The sequence below is a fragment of the Chiloscyllium punctatum genome, chromosome 15, assembly GCF_047496795.1.
Source record: "Chiloscyllium punctatum isolate Juve2018m chromosome 15, sChiPun1.3, whole genome shotgun sequence".
In the NCBI taxonomy this organism is placed as follows: Eukaryota; Metazoa; Chordata; class Chondrichthyes; order Orectolobiformes; family Hemiscylliidae; genus Chiloscyllium; species Chiloscyllium punctatum.
The window spans coordinates 5,394,187-5,416,932 of record NC_092753.1 but is presented as its reverse complement, the minus strand read 5'-3'; the positions used below and the strand labels follow the sequence as shown (position 1 = coordinate 5,416,932).

Genomic DNA, 22,746 nt, shown 5'->3' with positions numbered 1-22,746 from the left:
CACCATTGCAGAAAATGTGGGAAAGCTCTGTGTGGAAAGTGCAGCTCAAAGCGATCCTCCATTCCATTGATGGGATTTGAGTTTGAAGTAAGGGTCTGTGACGGCTGCTTTGAATCAATAACAGATGAAGAGTAAGTAAAGTGAAAAATTACAGTTGGGCAAGGCTCTTGTTAAACTTTACAGTAGTGATATAATTGATAGGCAGCTTCATTTTGATTATGTTCCATATGATTGAGAATACCTATCTGGAACCCATCAAAACTGGAAAGGTACTTTAAACATGGGAATTCTAGTTAAGTCACCATCTGTACTTATGCTTGTTATGATTGCAAACTATGTGATGTACCTTTATTTCAGATTAGAGATCAGTTTAAATTGAGAGGGGTTCATTTTGTGTATTGAGTCAAATTTGCTGAGTAATCACAGTTCAGCTAGAAAATCTGTGGATTTGCTTTGAATCTCTCACAAATCAAGACAGATACTTCAGTAGAGTGCTGAATTCTTGTGGGTACAATCTTGCAGTTGATGAAACTGGATTTCCTTGTGACTTGAGGGAATGAAGATGGGTTTCAACCAGTGGACATTGCTCAAATTGGAGAAAGTATAAGTGTTTACGGCAAGTAAGGACATCAAAGGTGGAGGTGAGGGATTTGTAAAGCAGATCAACAGTTAAGAATTCAGCTCACTGGAGGACCAACGGGTAAGGCATTTGCAGCTTAAAAATTGAGTTGCTAGTGACTTGGGATAGTTGTTTGAAGAGGATATTCTGAAGGAAGGTGATGTTGGAAAAATATTTAGAAATTCTGGACAGTGGAGAGGGCCTTGCCTGGGTGACATAGAGGCTCAGTGGTTAGCTTTGGGATTCTCAGTGCCAGAGACCCCAATTCAATTTCCCCCAAACTGTCAGTGTGGAGTTTGCACATTCTACCCATGTCTACATGGAGTTCCTCTGGGTACTAGACTATACCTCCTCCCACCCTGCCCCCTGTAAAAACGCCATCCCGTATTCCCAATTCCTTCGTCTCCGCCGCATCTGCTCCCAGGAGGACCAGTTCCAAAACCGTACAACCCAGATGGCCTCCTTCTTCAAGGACCGCAAATTCCCCCCAGACGTGGTTGACGATGCCCTCCACCGCATCTCTTCCACTTCCCGCTCCTCCGCCCTTGAGCCCCGCCCCTCCAACCGCCACCAGGACAGAACCCCACTGGTCCTCACCTGCCAACCTCCATGTACAGCGTATCATCCGCTGTCATTTCCGCCACCTCCAAACGGACCCCACCACCAGAGATATATTTCCCTTCCCTCCCCTATCAGCGTTCCGAAAAGACCATTCCCTCCGTGACTCCCTCGTCAGGTCCACACCCCCCACCAACCCAACCTCCACTCCCGGCACCTTCCCCTGCAACTGCAAGAAATGCTAAACTTGCGCCCACACCTCCCCCCTAACTTCCCTCCAAGGCTGCAAGGCATACTTCCATATCTGCCACAAATTCACCTGCACCTCCACACACATCATCTATTGCATCCGCTGCACCCGATGTGGCCTCCTCTATATTGGGGAGTCAGGCCGCCTACTTGCGGAACGTTTCAGAGAACACCTCTGGGACACCCGGACCAACCAACTCAACCACCCCGTAGCTCAACACTTCAACTCCCCCTCCCACTCCACCAAGGACATGCAGGTCCTTGGACTCCTCCATCGCCAGACCATAGCAACACGACGGTTGGAGGAAGAGCGCCTCATCTTCCGCCTAGGAACCTTCCAACCACAAGGGATGAACTCAGATTTCTCCTGTTTCCTCATTTCCCCTCCCCCCCCACCTTGTCTCAGTCAAATCCCTCGAACTCAGCACCGCCTTCCTAACCTGCAATCTTCTTCCTGACCTCTCCGCCCCCACCCCACTCCGGCCTATCACCCTCACCTTGACCACCTTCCACCTATTGCATTTCCAACGCCCCTCCTCCAAGTCGCTCCTCCCTACCTTTTATCTTAGCCTGCTGGACACATTTTCCTCATTCCTGAAGAAGGGCTTATGCCTGAAACGTCGATTCTCCTGTTCCTTAGATGTTGCCTGACCTGCTGCGCTTTTCCAGCAACACATTTTCAGCTCTGATCTCCAGCATCTGCAGTCCTCACTTTCTCCTTTCCTTCTACAGTCCAAAATGTGTGGGCTAGGTGAATTAGCCAGGGGAAGTGCAGGGTTATGGGGATAGAGGGGTGGACAGCTGGATCTGGATCTGGACAGGATGCTCTTTGTAGGGTTGGTCATGACTCGATGAGCCGAATGGCCTGCTTCCACACTGTATGGATTCTGTGATTGTGATTGCACCTGTAGAATGTATAAGACAGATGACTGTGAATATGATATGAGGTGGGGGAATTTATCTTATCAGAAAGGTGGGGAAGTGGATGTAACATGGGTGTCACACAAAGAAAGAAAAAGCACCTTGAGTCAAAATGGAGACACGAAATTGGGCTGAATCTTGCAGTCAATGGCAAAGCAATGACGTTGCTGCTAGCCTTCAAGAAAACTGCCTGCAAAGCGATTTTTGTGAGGCAAACTTCCTCTTTCCTGACACCATTTTGAAACTTACTGCCATTGTCAATAAAATCACCAGTACCAATGTTGTCATCAAGAAACTAACTAATCGTTAAGGTATTCTCAACAATGCAAAATAAGAAGTTAAAGACTTTCTAATTCTTCAGTTTTGCTGATGATGAAAAATAATTGGAATGCATGCACTAATAAGATGAAAGCGAAATGTAAACTTTCAGAAATGTTTTATGAAGTTTTTGTCCGTTTTGGATGATCATTCAAAATAAAAATATTTTTCTCGCAATAGTTATAATATTGCTATTGTGCCTGAAGAAAGGGTGTAACCTTTTTGAGGATTTTCATGATCAAAGTAAGTAAAGGGTTAAAATTCTGTTGTTTTGAATTAAATTCTTGAGAGAACCTCAACAGCCTGTGATTATGAATGGAGAAACAAAAGGTCAGCAACAGCTTTTTGTTTTAGCTGTGCCTCTGTGGACAGACGGTTGACAGAAGTTTCCCTCAGTTTGAGGAAGAGTAACTGAACATTCCCACTACTGAAGGGCAAGATGGCAAATTTGTGTCTTTATTTTTATACTTATTATTACAAATGCCGATCTGCTTGTCAATATCTGATTTTAAACATCCGTTTTTGCTCTGTCTGGATTTGTGAATGTTTTTTATTTATTTTTTCATGTGTGCAGTCGAGCACCGACAGCTACTTTCCATGACAGTAAGCACCATGTGGTTCACGTGCATTATGATGTAACCAGAGGCTGGCTTTTGACATCGGGAAATGACCGGGTTATCAAGGTAAGGGTACCTGATGACTGTGCCTTCTCATCTCCTGTATCTCTGAGATATGTGCAATTTATTTTCCCAATGGAATGCTACCAACAGTTTAACAACCAACAGTTGCCTGCTCTGAAAATATTTTTCTCCGTGAAACTATACTTGCATCTGACTTCGGTTAGATCTCCTTCAAACTGAACCAAAAGCTTTCCAAATAAATCTTTAAAATTGCTCATATTGCATTCTGCTAAAGTTGATGGCATAATGTTTTATCTGTTCTGTTCTAACCCTACAGCATAAACAGACTTCCATTAGCACTCCAGGAGGCTTGCTGTCTAACGCCAGTTTTAAACCATGGAAAATGGCTAAAGAGAGCGATTTCCTGATAAATATCACAGCTAAATCCAATAATAGTATTTGTGTTTGATAACATGATCAACATCTATTCATCCCAAGTTTTTAGATTATTTACACCAGTGTTGAATTCCTTTTTTTAAAATCATATCATGAGGCTACAATTGTTGGAGCTGTAGTCATCTATAGAGATGTAATGCTCCAAGGCGTTAATGTCATCTGGTTGGTCTTGGTATGCAAGCAACATTACAAATCTTGCAAATGTGTTAACCAGAATTCTGATTATACTTCCTCACAGCTCTGGGATATGACTCCTGTGGTGTCATGACATGCTCTTGATGATCTTACAAAGGGATTCTGTCAAACAGGCTAGTCTACACATGGAGGATCAGTCTGCGGTGGTCATGCAGTGTGATCACATCAATGAGGAACCAAGGAATTTTACATTTTCGAAGCAACCTTCCAAACCCTGAACAGTTTATGACTAGCCTAAAGTGCAATGATTCCAGAAAAAACTTGGCTGTGAAAAATGAAGTACGGTTTTCCAAAGGGTGGTTTGTGCAGTTGAGGTGTTTGTGTAATTTTGCTGGAATTTATTTGATGGTGTGAAACAACTTCTGTGAACTGTGTTTTCTTAACTGCAGTGTTAAATTCTGTTCATGTTATTTTTGTTTGTATTTCAATTTTATTTGTAACTTGTTAACCAAACTTCATCCTTGAGGGCAAATCCTGTTTTGGTCATGTTATTAACAATAATTTTATTGCTGTGCAGGTTTACTTAAAATTATTTCTCATTATGAACGAGAAATAATTTATACTGATAACTTGGATTTTTTTTCCACAGCAGAAGAGAAATCATTTCTGAAAACAACAGAATTGTGGTAAAGGAAGTGATAAAGGTTAAATTGTCTTGGACACTCATTTTCTACATCTCAAACAGTGAAAATTCCGTACTAAAAGCATTCCAAGTTTTCTCCAGTGATTTTAAACAGTTAATCCAACCTCCTACATCTGCAGAAATAGGTTCAGAAAACCAGTTCTTTTCTCTAACTTAAGGTGTAAATGATTAGTAAATACAGGTATAGCTCACAAGATGTTGAATGGAACGCTGGTCTGTCAGACGAATAGTGGTTCCAAACAAATCAACACAACATATAGTCAGCAATGTTAAGTACAATTGACTCAATCTTGTTTTCAAGACTGTTTTACTGAGAATACAATTTTGATACTCAAAAAACAAACTAAAATGTTTTCCTTACCTCTGGATTTTATAATCCTTGTTATTCCTTCCTTTCTTTATCCCATTGCCTCCTTTGAAAAAGGAAAGCCAATAATTGAGGAACAGTGAGTGCTTTTTACAGCTATGCGCCTTGTTTTCTGGATTGATGCATTCTTTCTTTTGGCTTCTGCTTTTCTTTACAATATACTGATGAATTAAGTGAATTGACCAAACCCATTCTAATCAGAATGCATGCCGTGGTCTGGTGATCTGGCTAAACCCACTTTGTTAATGAGTGTTATAGTCTTGTGACACATTCAATGATCCAGCTAGACCTATTCTGATCAGTAATGCATGTACTGTAATGACCAACGTGGAATTTGAAACTTCTGTTGTTAGTTAAATGGCCTTTTGTTTTACTCCTTGTCTTTTCAAATTACAGTACATTTCTTACTTCAGAAAATATTGTGGAAATTCTAACCACTTTCCTTAATTTCTCATTGACTTCTTTCACCTCATTTCCATGTTGTTGTAATTCTTGGTGCTGACCCAGACACTGGCTGTCTCGGTTGTTTGTTGATGTAGCATGTGAGCCGATGTCGGGATTCTTGCTTCCAGTTCTGAGTCATAGGCATTTGAACACATAAGCTGTGCAGCTGCTTGATCCACATTGAAACTGTTGACTCCATTCCTATTCCCTTTATTTATTCTTCAACTCTGCATTTTGTTTTGGGTTCACTTTTTTTTGAGTGGTGTATTTTCAAGTGTAAATGTGATCAGCCAGTCTTTATTGCAGAGATCCTCATCCACCACTGAGCTGACTCAGTGGACATTTTGAAAAGCGAAAGACTCTCATTACATTAGTACCTTTTATATGCTCAACATTCCACTGATTCACAACTAAATTAGTTATTGTTGTTACATTGACACAAATGGTAGATGGCTTACACATGGTATCAATAGCAACTATTTCACAATGATAGACCCTGTGTAAGAGACTGGATAGCTCAGATTGGCCTGGCCTTCGTTGCTTATTGTCAGTTTTGCCACTTATATTTTTTCATGTTTAGAAAACATCATGTCCATGCTTGTGAGTCTTCATCAATTATGTACAATGCACAGTAAAGCAAAACGGTTTTACTCAAATGCTTGCAATTAATCTTCATTCCATCTGCTGTGCTTTATAGTCAATATGGTGCAAGAAGATTGCATTTAAAGCACAAAGTAACTAGTAATAACCAGTTGAAAGCACTACATTTTGTGGAGCACAACACTGAGCAAATGTACATGGGAATAGGAGCAGTCCACTTCAACCTGTTGCATATCCTTGATACCCTTACCTTATAAAAGCTACATTTACCACCCAATATCCATGGCTACTGGGGACAGGGTCATGGTAATGGGCCCTAGTTTTGCACTACTCTGCATGTAAAAAAGGGTTATTTTCCCTTATTCTTCCTTTTCACCCACTCAAAATAGTTTCTCTGTTTCTGTCCTATTGAATATTTTTAACATTAAGCACGCAGCTAACTTCTGATACCATACCATCTTGTACTAAGAAGCGATGGAACTAAGTTAAGGGACATTCATTTAAATCCAATCAGGATTTTGATTGGAATCTCATTTGGTCTCTGTGAATCCAATTATCTTTCAACTAGGGAACCTCGCCATTGCTCCAAATTCATTGTTGATTTGGTCTGTTGTGCAATGAGTGAACTTTGCAGCCGATTGAAGTGATGAATCATGATGTGCTAATCCAAATCCAAGGCATTTTTGTGATGAAACTTTTCATGTCGGAGCTTGGTGACCGAACAAAAGTCTGCCTTGAGAATTCCAATCCTTCCAGCCTTTTGTTAAAATTTGATTACACGTTAGTGTTGATGAACAAAACCCAGTTACTTTTCATCAGTCACAAGAGGTGAGGGAAATTCTGGCATTACAACACTGCCAATCAAATTAGATTCCAGATTTCCACTCTTCCTGTTCTTTGTGAAGAACTGCTTTCAGATATCACCTTGCAATGTCTTTGCTTTAAAGGACATGAGAAATAAGACCAGAAACTGATCTTGTGGTCCCTACAGTCTGCTCAATACAACATAAACATGGCTGATATGACTTAAATGCACTTTCCTGTCTATTCCCAATATCCTTTGATTTCAAGAGATCTGACGTCTATCTACCTCAGTTTTGAATATATTCAACAGTGGAGCATTAACAACAATGTTTTGAAGCAATTTCTTATCTCTTTGCAAAATAAATGACCCCTTTTCCTCAACCATGGGGAACAACTTCTCAGTGCCTATCCTACCAAACAGTTCCATTATCTTGGATGTTTCAATAAAATCACCACTCATTCTTTTGAATGCTAGAGAACGTAGGCACCATTTCCTCGGCCTTCGATCATAGGACAGTATTCATCCCAGGAACTGATGATAATGCAGCTTTCTCTGTTGAGCTTCCAAAGCAAGTACATTTAAGAAAAGATTAGCAATTATAGGTGAGGTCTTGAGGAAAGCTACTCGTTTACAAGTGTCATAATATATACTGTAGAAGATCTGTCTGAAAGATGGCTCAGAGATTTGCTTCCTTCAGCATGTGTAGGCGAGAACCAGCCAGAAAATCCTGCTTGGCTACAGCGTGCTGTAACTTACTTCAGCATGGCTGTTGCTATTGGTGACTGCCTAGATTCTGATTGTACGTCTACCCAAAGGCAACTTGTCATTTTTAAAGAAAAAGTTATTAATTAACTTGTTTGGACAAACTTTCACTGTCCAGGACAAAAATAGGAGGAACCTTAGACTTTCATTCGCTGTTAAGCAGGATTTCGGATAAATGTATTGTCGTCCTAATTCCTAACTTATCCCATAAGATGGGGCAAAGGTCCTATCTTTGATGTTTTAGATTGTTTGTACAACTCTCCTAATAGCACAGATTGCGCAGCAGTCGCAGTGCTCCTACTGGGAGCTTCAAGTCTGACAATGACCCTGGCTCTGAACAGGTTGATTAAAATAACTATAAATAGCACAGCTAAGGGCTCTTGTGGTACCATGGTAGTGTCCCTACCTCTGGGCCAGAAGTACTTATTTAAGTCCCACCTGCTCCAAAAGCATCTCTGAACAGGTTAATTAGAAAATATCTACAAATAGCACTTTTTAAATATAATTTGCATATCTTTCTGTGAAAGCACGTGTTTGGATATAAGATTAGTCTTGATGTTTTCCCTAGCTTGTTGGTTTACACTGTTGTATGTGAAAAGTAGCTTTGTGGAATCATGTACATAAAGTGCAGAGTAGAATCATTCTGGGTACATCACTGCACTCTAAAGTTCAATATTATGTGAATTTTAAATGAGTTAATTCTCAGAATCAACTGTGTTAAAATTCTGGACCCTTGAATATATGTAGATTTCCCAGGAATACACTTTAACAATGAACACAAGCTTGTTTTGTCATGTGCAGTAAACATTGAATAAACCAAAGGTGTAAAAACAGAGACCGTACAGCTGTCTTCAGATCAATTCTGGTACTAGTTTTATATGGCAGTATAAATCAGGGATAAGTAATACTTCCAAGTACTGTTTTTTTTGTCTTCTATATTTTTTTTAAAAAGAAAGTCTGTCTCTTTCTCAACCAATCCTAAATGGTGTGAACAGACTCAGTGGAGCAAACTGAATGACCATTTGTAAATATCTGTCTGGTTACTTTTGGTTTTCACCTGTCTCTTAAGGTGCATTGAAAAATATACTTCTGGAACAATTGAGTCGTTAGTTACATTACTCATTGTGAAGTGTGCACAAGCTCAATGTACAGTAGGAATCGTATCCCGATGTACTGTGGCAGCATGCCCCTGCAAACTGAGGACTCGGCCTAGGTTTTGGGTTGGAGGCCGATGGAGTTCATAGCTTTGAGCTATCTGGACAATCCCATATTCCTGCCAACTCAATAAGATACTGCTGAGGGTAGGAATCTGAAACTTGAAGATCAAAAACATGGCAAGCAACAATTCCATTGACCTGAAATGTTGTTTCAACAGCTTTCTTGCAATGCTGTCTCATCTGAGATTTCCTCTCATTTTCTCTTAATTTCTGTAGCATATTGCACATTACAATGTAATGGGTTAAATGATATTGGTTTTATGACTGAACAAACTAGAAGTGTCGTAACTGTAGACCGTGACATTGTTCAGTGATTTGGTACAAAGCTGGAGTAATGAGCAGTCAAACAATGTTGAGGCAGTCCACATTGTGTTCATCTCATGGTCTTGTTAAATGTGCACAGTTCTTCAGTATATTGAAGATTCTAGCTTCTAAAGGCTACTATGTGGACTGCATTTGGAACAGTACATTGGTTTTGGGTATTCAGATCTCAGAATTGTGATTTCCCTCTAGAAATGCAGTATTGTCTTCCCAATTTGTGTGTGTAACATTTAAGAGATCACCACCTTGTTGCTTTATTTCCCAGAACCTCTTGGTGTTTTACAAGTGTTCTTCTCCATTACTTTATACATAAAAATATTGCTTGCCACCAGCCAAAAAAAAATCACGTGGTCCTTAACCTCAATGTTGTTTTCTTTCAGTAATTCAGTTTTACTTCCTGCCAGGGAGGGCATGGAAAGACAGCTGACACAGGAAACCTGCAGTGGTAGAGCTAGTAGATAGCATGTATGGCTAATAAAAAAAACACTTTCTTCACATTATTTATATTGCAAATATCATGTCTGCATAATTAGAAATAAAAATATTAACAGCATGATCAGTCTCAGTGAATGGGCTGTATCAATGCTCTTCTGTTGCCTTTTTTGCAGTGGAACATGAGTTTTGTGTGTCAAGTCAGAAGGCATTACAAAAACAGTGTAATCGTACATGGTCTCACACAAGATTTGTTACATTTACACTGCTTATATCTACTTAACAATTCAAATTATTGAATCTGTTCAATTTTGTTTTTTGGACTATGATATGCAAGGAGGAGGAGCAGATCAGTACCTCCCCTCCATTTCCCTTGGTACTCTTTGTTTTTTTGGAAAAAGATACCGTCTGATTCTACTATGCTCACTCTTAGATTAGGATTATGTCTCTTCATTCTTGATCAATGCAAGTATTTTTCTCCTTACCTCTATCCTACTGATTCCTTTAATCGTTTTAATCACACTCTATCTGACCATCCCTCAGTCTTCTGCCTGTGAATGGTCTTGGCTTGACAACACTATTTAACTATGTAAGCCATATCATTCTGCTAACTTAGTTCTCTTCAAAGAAGACCCAACGAAAGCATTTGATAGAAATACTTGTGCATCCTCTTCCTCCCTCACCCTTCCCACATATACCGGTTCATTATCGAGCTCATACCTTTTTAACATCTAGCCAGCAACATTACAATTTCCATGGCATTAAAATGGCTTCCACTGAATTTACATGTGTTGAAAACATGAGCTCTGCTTACTGCATTTCAGTTATTTAGCCAAGTGTACATATGATCTCCAGCTGAAAACAGAATTCTAGTCTGATCCAAATGATTATCAGCTCCTCTTCTATTTTTCTGAATTTGCCAGCAGTCATATAGCCATGGGTAAAAACTTACAGTACAGAATAAGACTGTCCAGAAAATTGTGCCACTGCAAGCTTATCACAAGAACTATCTTACTGTGCTTTCTCCATAGAGTCCTTTATACTCTTGAGCTTTCAATATCTTCCTGTGTTTCCTTATAAATTATGCAGTTGTCTCTGAAATAGCTGGGGGGAAGCATCTCTCATATGCCTTTCTGAAAAAAAAAGTCATCAGGCACCGATTTACTCTTCTCTTGGAAGAATGGAGCAGACAATTTAAATACTGAGTTATACCTCGAGCTCGGTTAATGATCTGATCACACCATGTCAAGTAAGCAAGGAGGACTGATTCATTTTAATGGCTGATTTCCCTTTTACAAGTATGCACAACACCGTTTGAATTCAACTATATGCTGAGTGATTGTTATTTGTCTTGCTCTGAAATGTGCTAATTTTAAGTGAGCATTTTCAGCTAAGCTTTCCTAATTAATAAACTCAAAATATAATCACCAGTGATAATTAGATCTTATAACTGTGGAAGGGAAATCTGGAAAATTGCTGTTTTGCCTGAGAACAGCAACATTTGAATTTGATAGAATCTTCAACTCGCAACAAAGTGGTAAGTCGGCCTGTCTTGTGCAAGCTCCGCGAGAATCCCAATCTCTGCCTGTAAGTTCCTTATCCCTGGAACCTTTCCAACTAAGTCTTGTTTTAAATTATTTATGGCTTCAATATCGACCATCTTTTCAGATACAATATTCACCTCCTAATAACTCCGTGAAAAAAAATCACTTTAGTTCTACTCTTTCGCTAATTGTCTTGAATCTGTGATTCTACTCACTCACTCACCAAAGGGAGTACTTTTTCACTTTTGTATCAAAACTTCTCATCTTCTAAAAGCCTGTAAGTCACTACTTGACTTTCTCTTGAGTAGAATAGTACTAATTTTATCAAATTCAAAACATAGTACCTGAAGATACTTGTAAACTGTTGCTTTTATTTGGGAAACGATTATTTGTAATGTACCACAGTGTAAAGTCCATTTTCTACAAATTGGAGCAGTAACCTTGTGCAGTAATTCCCATTTGTGCTTGTAGTAGTGATCTATGTAGCCTCTGGTCTCTTCATCACAATGAAAACACAGATATACATTTCCCGTTGGGTTATCTTACAGATTCCACAACTATGATGAATACTATTCTAAGAGGCAAAGGAACCTGTTTGAATTCTCTCTCTCTCTCATGATCTCATACAATGGGGTCCAGAAGCAATCTGCTCAGGGGCTTTTCTCTACGTGGCTAATATACTAAAAGCATGCCTCACTAGAAACAATGTGAATAATGTCAGTATAAGCACAAAGTAAGTTGCCAGAAGGATATAACTCTGTTTACAATGACTGAATTCACATAGAAATAGACTTCCAGTCTTGGAAATGCAGTTCCCTTCAGCAATTCGCTTTTGCATCTGTCTTTTCATAACTTGATGGTTGGATATACTTGAGGCATTTCACATAGATGTTTTCCTTTGTGGTCTAACCTAGTTAACTTGAAGAAAAGCTGATCGAAATGCTGAAATCTAATTCCAGCAAAGAAAAATTCTAGAAGCAAGAAAGAACCACTAAACTTGAAGTCAAAACAATCCAAATGCAACTATTACATTTATGAATATGCAGCAAAATTTCAATGTGAGTCTTTTTAGACTGCTGTACACTTTGTCACAATTATTTGACTGTGTCTAGTTTTTGTGTACATTGTTTAATTAGCTCTTGTTTCCCGAAAGATTCAATAAAGGAAGACCGTCCATTTTACTTGCAACCCCTTAGCTACGTCGTTCCAATCTGGTTTCCACAGCTGCTTAGACCAAAAGTGATTAAATGATAGTCCAGAACCCTGCCCATTTTACCTTTGATTTGAATCATTCCTGACTGAGCAGAAGGTTGTTCCAGAATCAAGATTCTGTAAGGCAAATGTGACTGGCCTCGAATAAGAAAGGGATTGAGTGGAGTTGGGGCAAATGTGTTCAACAATACACGAGATCAACCAATTGATCAGACATTCCCTAGTCAAGTACATCTCTTTACACCCCTCTAACAAAAATTATCCCCAGGTCTATCGAGTTCCTCTTTCGGTAGGGAGTGTGCAGTTGGACGTGCTCCAGCTGTCAGAATCTGACCAATGCAAACAGCCTACAAGTCAAGTTCCAAGTATCATATGCATGCAATTAATAATGTTCACCATAGCAATAGGAGCAATTGAATGCTATTACTGAACATCTACAAAGTTCCAGACTCCAGTAAAAGTCTTTTATGAGTTTGGGGAAGTTATAACTTGAATTTGGGCTGTGGAAATCTATGGTACTGTAATATATTAACGTGATCAGATCTTACTATCAAGAATTGGTACACTTGCAGATGAAGGGCTCTCATGAACATTACTGAAGTTTAATGAGATTGCTGCTAATGTGTCAATACACAAGCCAGTGCTGTACTACCAAATGATGTTTTTATTACTGGTACAACAATTACATTGTTATCAAAGTAAAATACTGTGCATGCTGGTGGTCTGCAATAAAAACAGAGCAAATGGAAGTACTCCAGTCTGGCAGTATCAAAGAGAGCAACAGAGCTGATCTTTCAGATTGATGACTTTTCATCAAAACTGAATCTTTCCAGAATTTTCTGTTTTTCTTTTATACTGTGCTGGTAATATTTTGATAAATAATTCTGCAAGTATTCAGTGTCACCCAGGTTTTATTGCACCTCCACATTAATACATACCAACTTAGTTCAGAATTTTAATGTGTCATTAATGTATCTAAATTGTTACTGTATCAATGTATTGTCAATCAAAATAAAAGTGTTTGAGATTTGTTAGAATGATCATAACCTTGAGCACTGTACTTTGACATACTTTGGTTGTGCACCTTGATGTGGCTACAGTAATTGATACACTTCTGGTGTCTTGCTTCAGTTAGCCAATTTTATAGGAATTGCATGGTTTTCAGTTGTAACTTTCTCTTTCCCTACATACTCCTATCCATGGTCTCAAGGTGAAATTTTAGCTTGTTACAGATTGACATGCTGATAGCTTCACCTGCAGATTCCACATTTCTGTCTCCTTCATTTTCCCCATCAGTATTGTGTTTCATCCCAGTCTTCGACCTTGAATGAGTAGTGACATCTCCCTCCTTCACTGGAGTAAGGTCAGTACTGCCACATTCAGCTACCACCACTAACTTGACTCCTTTGATTCCATTATTTTCACTGACTGCCCTTTAACCGAGTCCTTACAATGTTTAGTATCCTTCATAACCCATGCACACTATCTCTGTCGTACCCTGACCGTTGTTGCAGAGGTGGAAACATGGTCCTCTTCTAACTTTCAATTTGTCCCTCAACATCTGAAACTCTTTCTTTCACAATGAGTGTGACTCAAATATTCCAATGGCTGCACAGGCCATCCGACCTCTTCCTCTCCCTGTCTAAACTTCTGCTTCCAAAATATGGGTCCTGCTAACCCAACACCTGCATTAGCACTGGCTTCCTGCAGATGGCTGACAACTAAATAACCCAACCATAAACACAGGGCCAGTTACTTGGTCATTAGGCTGACGGAATAGCTTTGCCTGGAGGATAACTGAGTCCATGAACTTCTGATATAGTGAGGTTTTGCACACTTTTAACAGAAAAGGTAGTCTATTTCATTATTAATTATTTTCCAAGATAGTTGTCAAAGGTATTTACAAATGCAATAAATTTTCAAAAACCATACAGAAAGACTGCCATTGCTTATATAAAAAAAGGCACACGTCTCTTAAATGTCCTTTGAATCATGTGGGAATAGTGCTCTTGAAATAAATGTTAAATATTTAGTGTTATATTGTCATGGTGAAATCACTCAAAACATTAAGGGTTTTATAAAGACAATAGCGGGACAATAAATATCTAGGTGCCTTTTAAAATATTTAATAGCTGATCTAGAAAAATCATGCAGAGTTCTTGAATAAATGTGAACTGAAATGCAGAAAATCAGGAAATATGCAATAGATAGCTCTGAAGATGGAGACAATATATATCAAGATTTTAGTCAGTGATTCTGTACCAGAAGTCACTGTTACAACGCTGAATATAGATATTTTAAAACAACCTGCTCAGAGATGCTTTGATACATTTAATTCAGATCTCTTAGTTCAGAGATAGGGACCTTACCACTGCACCATAGGTGCCATCACACAAAACAAGAGTACTAATGTACAGCTATGGAAAGCTACAGATAGTGGATTTTAAAAGCCAGTTCAAAAACCTGGAAAGAAGTGCTGAATGAAAATGGAGGGGGAGGGGGTGGGGGAAGCTCATGGGCAATGTAAAGCCATTAGAAAAGAATAAAAACAACTTAAGCCACTAAAAGCGCACTTAAAGGTTGTGATTGCATTCTGGAAAATTACCATTTTCCACACATACGTGTGGCATTATGCATTCTTAGCTGAAATTACTTGCAAAATGAAATACATAAACAAATAGGCTGCTAATAGCAACACATGGGTGTCATTGCACTGCTTAAATTCAGTCACGCATGTTTAAACAGGTTCAAGTCTAAATAGGATGCAGCTGTGAACAGGGAATGGGAGGGGTCCTGACACCTTAGCCCCCACCTCTCACATGACCACATACATACCCACACCCATGACATTGCTGGTTTCCAGATTCAAGGGCATGTGCAGTTATGGGTGTCAGTATGCACTGCCTAAAAGTACTTGCCATGCAGTACTGTACTGTACTTTTACATTGACTTAGATGCCATCAGTAGCAGAGGTTGGTTAGTGCTAGTATTCACTAAAATCCTGGAACTACCAGCAATAATAGGCCTCTACCATTATATAGAGCCCTAGATCTCAATTGAGAATGGAGTTAGCAACCAAGAGAAGAACACCAGAGCCTAAGGAAAGACAAAAAGGGGTAAGGTGATACCGGAATACTAATGTTACTGGATTAGTAAATCTAGAGCCCCAAATCCAATCTCTGGCGACACAGTTTCGAATACCACCACAGGTTCATAAATCTGGAATATTAAAGCTAATCTCTTCAACGGTATCCATGAAACTATTGTCATTAAAACCCATCCAGTTTAGTCATGTTTTTTAGGGTAGGATATCTACTGTCCTAGTCCACGTGTGACTCCAGATCGGCAGAAATGCGGATTCCTCTCGATTACTCTCAACTACTCTTTGCAAATGGCTGAGCAAGCCACTCAATTCAAGGGCAATTTGGTATGGGTGAAAAGTGCTGGCATCGCTAGAAATACCACATCCCAAAAAGAGCAAAGACCAGAGGGCAGGAGGTGAGGCCCCAGGGAGAGATAATGCCTGGGACAGAGGCAAGGGAGCAATGTTGGAGACTGATGGCTCGAGCAAAGGCAGAAAGAAGACAGTAAACAGAAGAGGACATCTGTGGCAAACAATGCAAGTGAAACTGGGCACATTAACAGTTAGAAAAAAATCCATTTAATGATGTTAGAACATAACAATGTCAAAGGGGAGACTTTATTTCTATGATAAGTCTTAGCGACGGAAATCGAAAGGAAGCAGAGGGAGAAGCGGAAAGGAAAACAGAGGCAAATAGCTGAAGGACAAAAATAATCACCGGCACTCAGCTGAAAGTGCTGCAAGGGTGAAGTATTGTTCCTGACTGCATGACCTATGGTTGCGAGTTAAAAGACAAGAAGGTGGGATAGTAGCTGGAGACGGACAGATTTTGACCTAGTGATCACGCAATCTGTGTTGTGTGCCCTCATTATGGAGGGGTTGCCCAATTAATAGCAAAACGTGTAGGTTGGAGGGCAACAGAAAGAGTTTCGCCTCCGTGACTTTTCAAAGGGTTGCATTTGCCTTTACGCTGACAATATCAACTGTTGCCAGGTTTATGGTTTGTTGCTATTTCCTCCAAGCTTTTCATCAGTTTCTCTTCCTCAGCGGTTGTTGCTTTTGTTTGAGCCAGCAAGAGATGTGTTGACACAGGCTTCCTGTCTGTTCAAAGGGAAAACAACAGAGAAGCTGAACACAGCAGTGATAAACACTTTCTAACACAACAGAAAAACATTTTAATCAAAGTGCCTGCACCAGTTATGCCACTTTCGAGCACTTTAAAAGCAGAGAAGAAAGATGTGCACAATTTTAAAATAGCATTGATTATATTACACAGAAACTTGGGTTCTGTCTAGCCTGGTAACTTTGGACCCATGGTCCCAAAGCTCACCATCACTGGGATTTCCTGTCTCAATTTGCTGAAGGTTAATTTGATGGGAGATTATAACATTGATAACTTATCCAAGGAGACTCAGGGAACATTGGACATGGGATCAAATCTTAGCAGATGGCGAAATCTGAATTCAATTCACAAATCTTCAGTCTAATAACAACCGTGAAACCATTACTGATTGTCCAAAAGAGGTTCCAGTCGAGAGGAAGGTGAAACAATTCCGAAGTAAAAGGATCAGAGCCCAAATCTGTAGTCTTGTGTACAAAAGCCAGGTCAAATCAAACCCAGCCATTCACTGACCCTTCACACAACTGACAATCATAAGCAAAAAGTGATAAAAAGGGTTAAACAATCAACAGTTCTCTCAAACAGGACCTGCTCAGCTATAACCTGCTCACTGACTCTCAGCTTGGCTTCCACCAGGGCCATTTAGCTCCTGACCTCATCACAGCCTTGGTTCAAACACGGACAAAAGAGCTGAATTCCAGAGGTGAGCTCCAGGACATCTCTGCAAGGGTTCCTCACTGTATTGTCCTTGACCCCACCATCTTCAGCACCTCTATCACTGTCCTTCCCTCCATCATATGGTCAGAAGTAGGGATGTTCACTGCTAACTGTACAACGTTCAGCACCATTTGTGACTGCTCACATACTGAGGCCGTCCATGTTCACATGCAGCAAGATCTGGACCATATCAGGCTCGGGCTGACAGGAGACAAGTAACATTCATGTCACACAAATGCCAGGCATGGATCATTCTCAACCAGAGAGATACTGATTACTGCGCCTTGATGTTCCATGCTATCACCATCACTGAATCCCTCACTAGGAACATCCCAGGGGCTAACACTGTCTGGAATGGAACTGGAACAGCCATACAAATACTGTCACAACACAGCAGATCAAGAACTAGGAATTCTGTGACAAATGACTCAGCTCCTGTCTCTTACTCCCCTGTCCACCATCTCCAATGTTTGCTCTGGAATGTTCCCCACTTGCCTGGATGAGTTCAGTTCTGAGAAGCTCGACACCATCCAGGACAAAGCACCTCACCCGATTGGAGTTCCACCTTAAACATTTACTCTAACACCACTGACCCTCAGTAGCAGCAGTGTCTACCACTTACAAGGCACACTGAAGAAATTCCTCCAGACTCCTGCAACAGCAGCTTCCAAACCCACGACCACTTCCATCTAGAAGGACAAGGGCTGCAGGTACATGGGAACACCAGCATCTGCAAGCCACTCACCATATTGACTTGGACATATATCACTGTTCCTTCACTGGCACTGGGTCACAATCCTGGAACTTGCTCTCTTACAGCTTTTCTGGTGTCCCTGCACCTCAAGGACTGCAACAGTAGAAGACTGCAAGACACCGTCACTTTCTTAAGAGCAGTAAAGGGTGGACATAAAAGCTGGTCAAGCTGGTGGTGCCCAAAGCATGGAGCAAATGCATTAAAAAAAATTCAAGGTGTGGTCTGCTCTGATTTATTTGCAATTCCTTGAACATTGTATCGGGTGATTTCTAGGATGGCGGAAGACCTTTTGGAATATTAGTCGTTACGTCTGAACCACAGAATGAAAGCTCTTGTTGCAAAGTGGGAGTAATTGGTTAAAATGCCTCTTGAGACAGGCCCTGGGTGGACTGGATTAATCTCCATTGCACTTACCTTGGAAATAGAGGCCACTGGGTTGCTGTGCTGCCATGTTGGAAACAGCAAGCCAAACCAATGTATCTGCCCCTTGAAACGGAGTCCTCAGCCTGTCCTTCATCTTTGCATAGAAATCCGGCATAGAAAATCTCACAGCTAGCAAGGGAAAAGATTTTTGAATCAAATGTACTGAGATTTAAAGTCAAACAGCAATGTCCGACGTGTCCAAATAACTCGTGCAGTGAAAACAGATGCATTTTGTCTTCGTTAAAAATCAGCATTTGGTGTCATTTGACATTACCTGCTGTATCAGCCCAGCCTGGATGCAGAGAGGAGAAGTGGATGTTCTTATGCATTTTAGCCCATTGCTCTGTCATAACCACTTGTTGCCGCTGGGTTAGAAAAAGCAGTTAGAAAGACTGAGACAAGGACAAAGTTTAATGTGAAGGCCGTGACCCTCAAGAGCTATCACTTTGGTTTGACTCAAAACACAGAATAGGGCAGGAAATTCAGAGAAGGGGTTGTGAAATAACCAGGCAGGATGTTCAATTAGCACTCAGAATTGTTCTGATCTCGGCCAATGAATAATGATTATAGACAAATCTAATATCATTCTGGCAGAGTGGTTGCTAATTTGTCCTCACCTGGGGTTCAGTGTAGCACAGTCAGAAATGGAGAGACATTCGTCAAGTAGTTCAACGTAATATGACTCAAGTGCAGAAATCTGCAATTACTTATACTCTTGTCCAGTTAGTCTCCTTCCCTTCTACGCCAAACTCCTGGGTTTCTCTGTATAAGCAGTTCCCAACTCTAACAGCTCTGTTAGATATGCGCAGCTCAATCTTTGAGGACAAACCTTATTCTGTGCGTAGGCCATGGGTCCATCAAATCTCCCTTTCTCAAACTGCAAGTCATCCACGTTCAGCTTCTGGACCAGCATTCCTCCTGACGACACGGTGATCTGGCAAACACATCAAAATATTCCATCAACGTGCATGAAAATAAATCAGGGAATATCCTTGAGGGAAGCAAGAGAATAGCAGGTTATGCCAAATAAAGATGATCTAGAAACTGGCGTACAACACGGTTGTGGGAAGAACAAACTGAGCTCACCACTCTGGCATCTTCACATTTTTCTAGTAGAGGTATCAAGGCTGTAGTGAGAATGTACGGACCTGAGGAAAGAAGGAGGAACCCATAACCATTTGCAAATGGCATTAATCTGGTAGACGATCACTTGTAGTTTAGTCATTATTTAATACACTGGATTTCAAACCATAGAGTCATAGAGATGTACAGCATGGAAACAGACCCTTCGGTCCAACCCGTTCATGCTGACCAGATATCCCAACCCAATCTAGTCTCACCTGCCAACACCAGGCCCACATCCCTCCAAACCCTTCCTATTCATATAGCCATCCAGATGCCTTTTAAATGTTGCAATTGTACCAGCCTCCACACCATCCTCTGGCAACTCATTCCATACATGTACCACCTTCTGTGTGAAAAAGTTGCCCCTTAGGTCTCTTTTATATCTTTCCCCTCTCACCCTAAACCCATGCCCTCTAGTTGAGGAGAAACTACTTCACCCAGAGAGTGGTGAGGAGAAACTACTTCACCCAGAGAGTGGTGGAATGCTCTGCCCCAGAGGGCAGTGGAGGCCCAGTCTCTGGATTCATTTAAGAAAGAATTGGATAGAGCTCTTAAAGATAGTGGAGTCAAGGGTTATGGAGATAAGGCTGGAACAGGATACTGATTGGGAATGATCAGCCATGATCATATTGAATGGCGGTGCAGGCTCGAAGGGCTGAATGGCCTACTCCTGCATCTATTGTCTATTGTCTATTGGACTCCCCCACCCAGGGAAAAGACTTTGTCTATTTATCCTATCCATGCCCCTCGTGATTTTACAAACCTCTTTAAGGTCACCCATCAGCCTCCGACGCTCCAGGGAAAACAGCCCCAGTCTATTCTGCCTCTCCCGACAGCTCAAACCCTCCAACCTTGGCAACATCCTTGTAAATCTTTTCTGAACCCTTTTAAATTTCGCAACATCTTTCTGATGGGAGGAAGCCTCACAGAACCTTCACAATTGTAATGTCAGGACTGTCTTGTCCGAATTCTAGCTTGGGCTTCACTTACTGGAGTCTTTCAAGATTTGTCATTGTTGCCACTTCCTGTCCAATAACATCACTTCTAGTAACGCTATATGCTAATGGAAACTCATACAAAGGTTTAAATTGGGCAGCACCGTGATCAAAAATTATGGATGATTTAGGTGGTGAAGCCTACCATTGAATTGAATTGATTTGGCTTTATTGTCACATAGCAAGTCACCATACTATAGCACCCTCTTAAGTAGAGATTTAAATTCTGAGGAGGAAAAATAATTAGAAAAATAAAAAAGTCCAGCATTACAGATCACAGGGGTCGATTAGAAAGCTAAAGAGATACAAAGTTCAGATTGGCAGTCTTTCCTTGCCAGTGTGAATTCTTCTCCACTCATCAGGACTCGCATTGATTGTTCTTTCCCTCTTGAAGTGCAAATGAAAATAGAAAGGAGCAGGACCCAGGAAGCAAAAGATTTTGCTCCTGTCCACCCCACTTACTCAACTTCCCAAGCATGACCTTTGGAACAGGCAGTAATTCAATGAAGGGAAGGGGCCTTTTAGGTGGTTATCGGTTCAGGTTGGTTTCCATCACAGAGTATATGACCAAATGCAGCAGCCCAGGTTCCAACAGTGAACTCCAACTTTAAAGGCAAGTTTCCCTCCACCTCCACCCTTTCCAATTTCTCCAAATCCCAGCAGAGTACTGTCAGCGTCCGTACCCTGCTAGACCAATCAGGCCCCAACCCAGACAAGATGGGTTTCAGTTAAGACACAGATGAGAGGAACTACTGCAAATACAGCCCACAGCAGCGGGAGGGAAAGGGGAACTTGAACATTTCTCAGCTCCCATCTCTGTTCCACCTAGCGACCAGAACACCAGGAAAAAGCCCACATATACAGTGTGTACAGGCCAGATTGTATGGTTAGCAAGAGGAATTCAGAGATTGAGGTTGTGAGGATAGGTTGCATAAACTTGGCATTTATTCCTTTGAGATCATGGGGTGATCCAGCCTGAGGCATTAAAAATGTTAGAAAGATTGAATCAAGTTCACGCAGATAGGTATGAGTGGGGAAAGTGAAGAATGAGAGGATGGTTAAATCGCAGTTTGGCTTTTTCAGAGAGAAATCATAAAGCAACTGCTCACAAAGGATGGGGGAGATCCATATCTTTAGTTGGTTATGAGTATCAATGGGTATGGAACCAAGGTAGGTAAATGAGCTTAATCTAATTAAATAGGCCTCAGGGACTGATCAGCCTACTCTTGCTCATTGAGGTCTTTGCAAACTACAGACCCTGCCCTACCTGTACCAAGGGACATCCACAATATCCACCATTTCCTTCAGTGACAATCCCTTCGTGCTCTTGGACTGTTCACCAATAACGTCCTCTCCAAGCCACTCACCATCCTGACTTAGTCAAATGTTGCCGTTCCTTCACTGTCACTTGGAATTCCCTCCCTGAGGGCATTGTGGGTCAACCCACAGCAGGTGGACTGCAGCGGTTCAAGAAGGCAGCTCAGCCCCACCTTCTTCAGGGGCAACTAGGGATGGGCAATAAATGCTGGCCCAGCCAGTGACACCCACAGAACGATTTTGTTTTTAAAACCCAATCACTATTCAATGTACTCACAAAGAAAACCCTTACGATTTCACCATTTCTGAAGAAACTCAGTGATCCATTAGTCCTTGTAACTCACTCTCTCACACGCCCCACCCAGAAAGAAAACCTAAATACTGATCTATTCTAATCTGTGCTTGATATCTAGCAAACCAACAATCCTTCATTGAAAAAGATACCTTTAACGGACAGTCTACAAGGCCTGTCTATCCAGTCCTGCACGTAAATATTTTGGAAGCAAACATGAAGATTGCAATAGTCATTACTCACGGTGTTACAGTGTACAAGAGCAGGCAGCTGTGATATCTGTCTTGTGCCAGGGTTTGGGAGATCTGCTCTGGGCTGGAGGAAGAAGTACAGTGGAAATGAGAGGATCCAATGGTCCGAATCAGTACCAACGTTATAGATAGAATTAGGAGAGAGATGTACGTATGAGAAGGCCTAGGTGTTTGGTGCTAAATTAATGAGCAGCGCCTCTGAAGTGATAATCTCTGGATTACTCCCTGAGCTCACTCAAAAATTGGCACGGAATGAGTAAGTTGGGAGAAGCAATGTAAACACCAAATGCTGGAGATCACAGCGGGTTGGACAGCATCCATGGAGAGAGAGCAAGCTAATGATTTGTGAGAAACAAAACTCACATATTAATAAACTTCAGTCCAAGT

The 22,746-nt window shown here is 40.9% G+C and overlaps 2 protein-coding genes across 3 annotated transcripts in view; one reads left to right on the top strand and one right to left on the bottom strand.

The window, feature by feature from the left end:
* Positions 1–13,093, top strand: part of wdfy2 (WD repeat and FYVE domain containing 2) — a 56,213-nt gene extending 43,120 nt beyond the window's left edge. For both annotated transcript variants that reach the window (XM_072584507.1, XM_072584509.1), the window contains exons 10-12: positions 1–131; positions 3,240–3,348; positions 3,980–13,093. In XM_072584507.1, the coding sequence (XP_072440608.1) occupies positions 1–131; positions 3,240–3,348; positions 3,980–4,009 (270 nt within the window). In that variant the 3' untranslated portion in view covers positions 4,010–13,093. The remainder of the gene's footprint in view (positions 132–3,239; positions 3,349–3,979) is intronic.
* Positions 13,094–13,176: 83 nt separating this feature from the next.
* dhrs12 (dehydrogenase/reductase (SDR family) member 12) overlaps positions 13,177–22,746 on the bottom strand; it is a 33,327-nt gene continuing 23,757 nt past the window's right edge. Inside the window, exons 6-10 of the mRNA XM_072584510.1 lie at positions 19,466–19,527; positions 19,209–19,313; positions 18,654–18,744; positions 18,371–18,508; positions 13,177–16,466 (exon numbers count right to left, since the gene is read on the bottom strand). Of these exons, the coding sequence (XP_072440611.1) occupies positions 16,345–16,466; positions 18,371–18,508; positions 18,654–18,744; positions 19,209–19,313; positions 19,466–19,527 (518 nt within the window). The 3' untranslated portion in view covers positions 13,177–16,344. The remainder of the gene's footprint in view (positions 16,467–18,370; positions 18,509–18,653; positions 18,745–19,208; positions 19,314–19,465; positions 19,528–22,746) is intronic.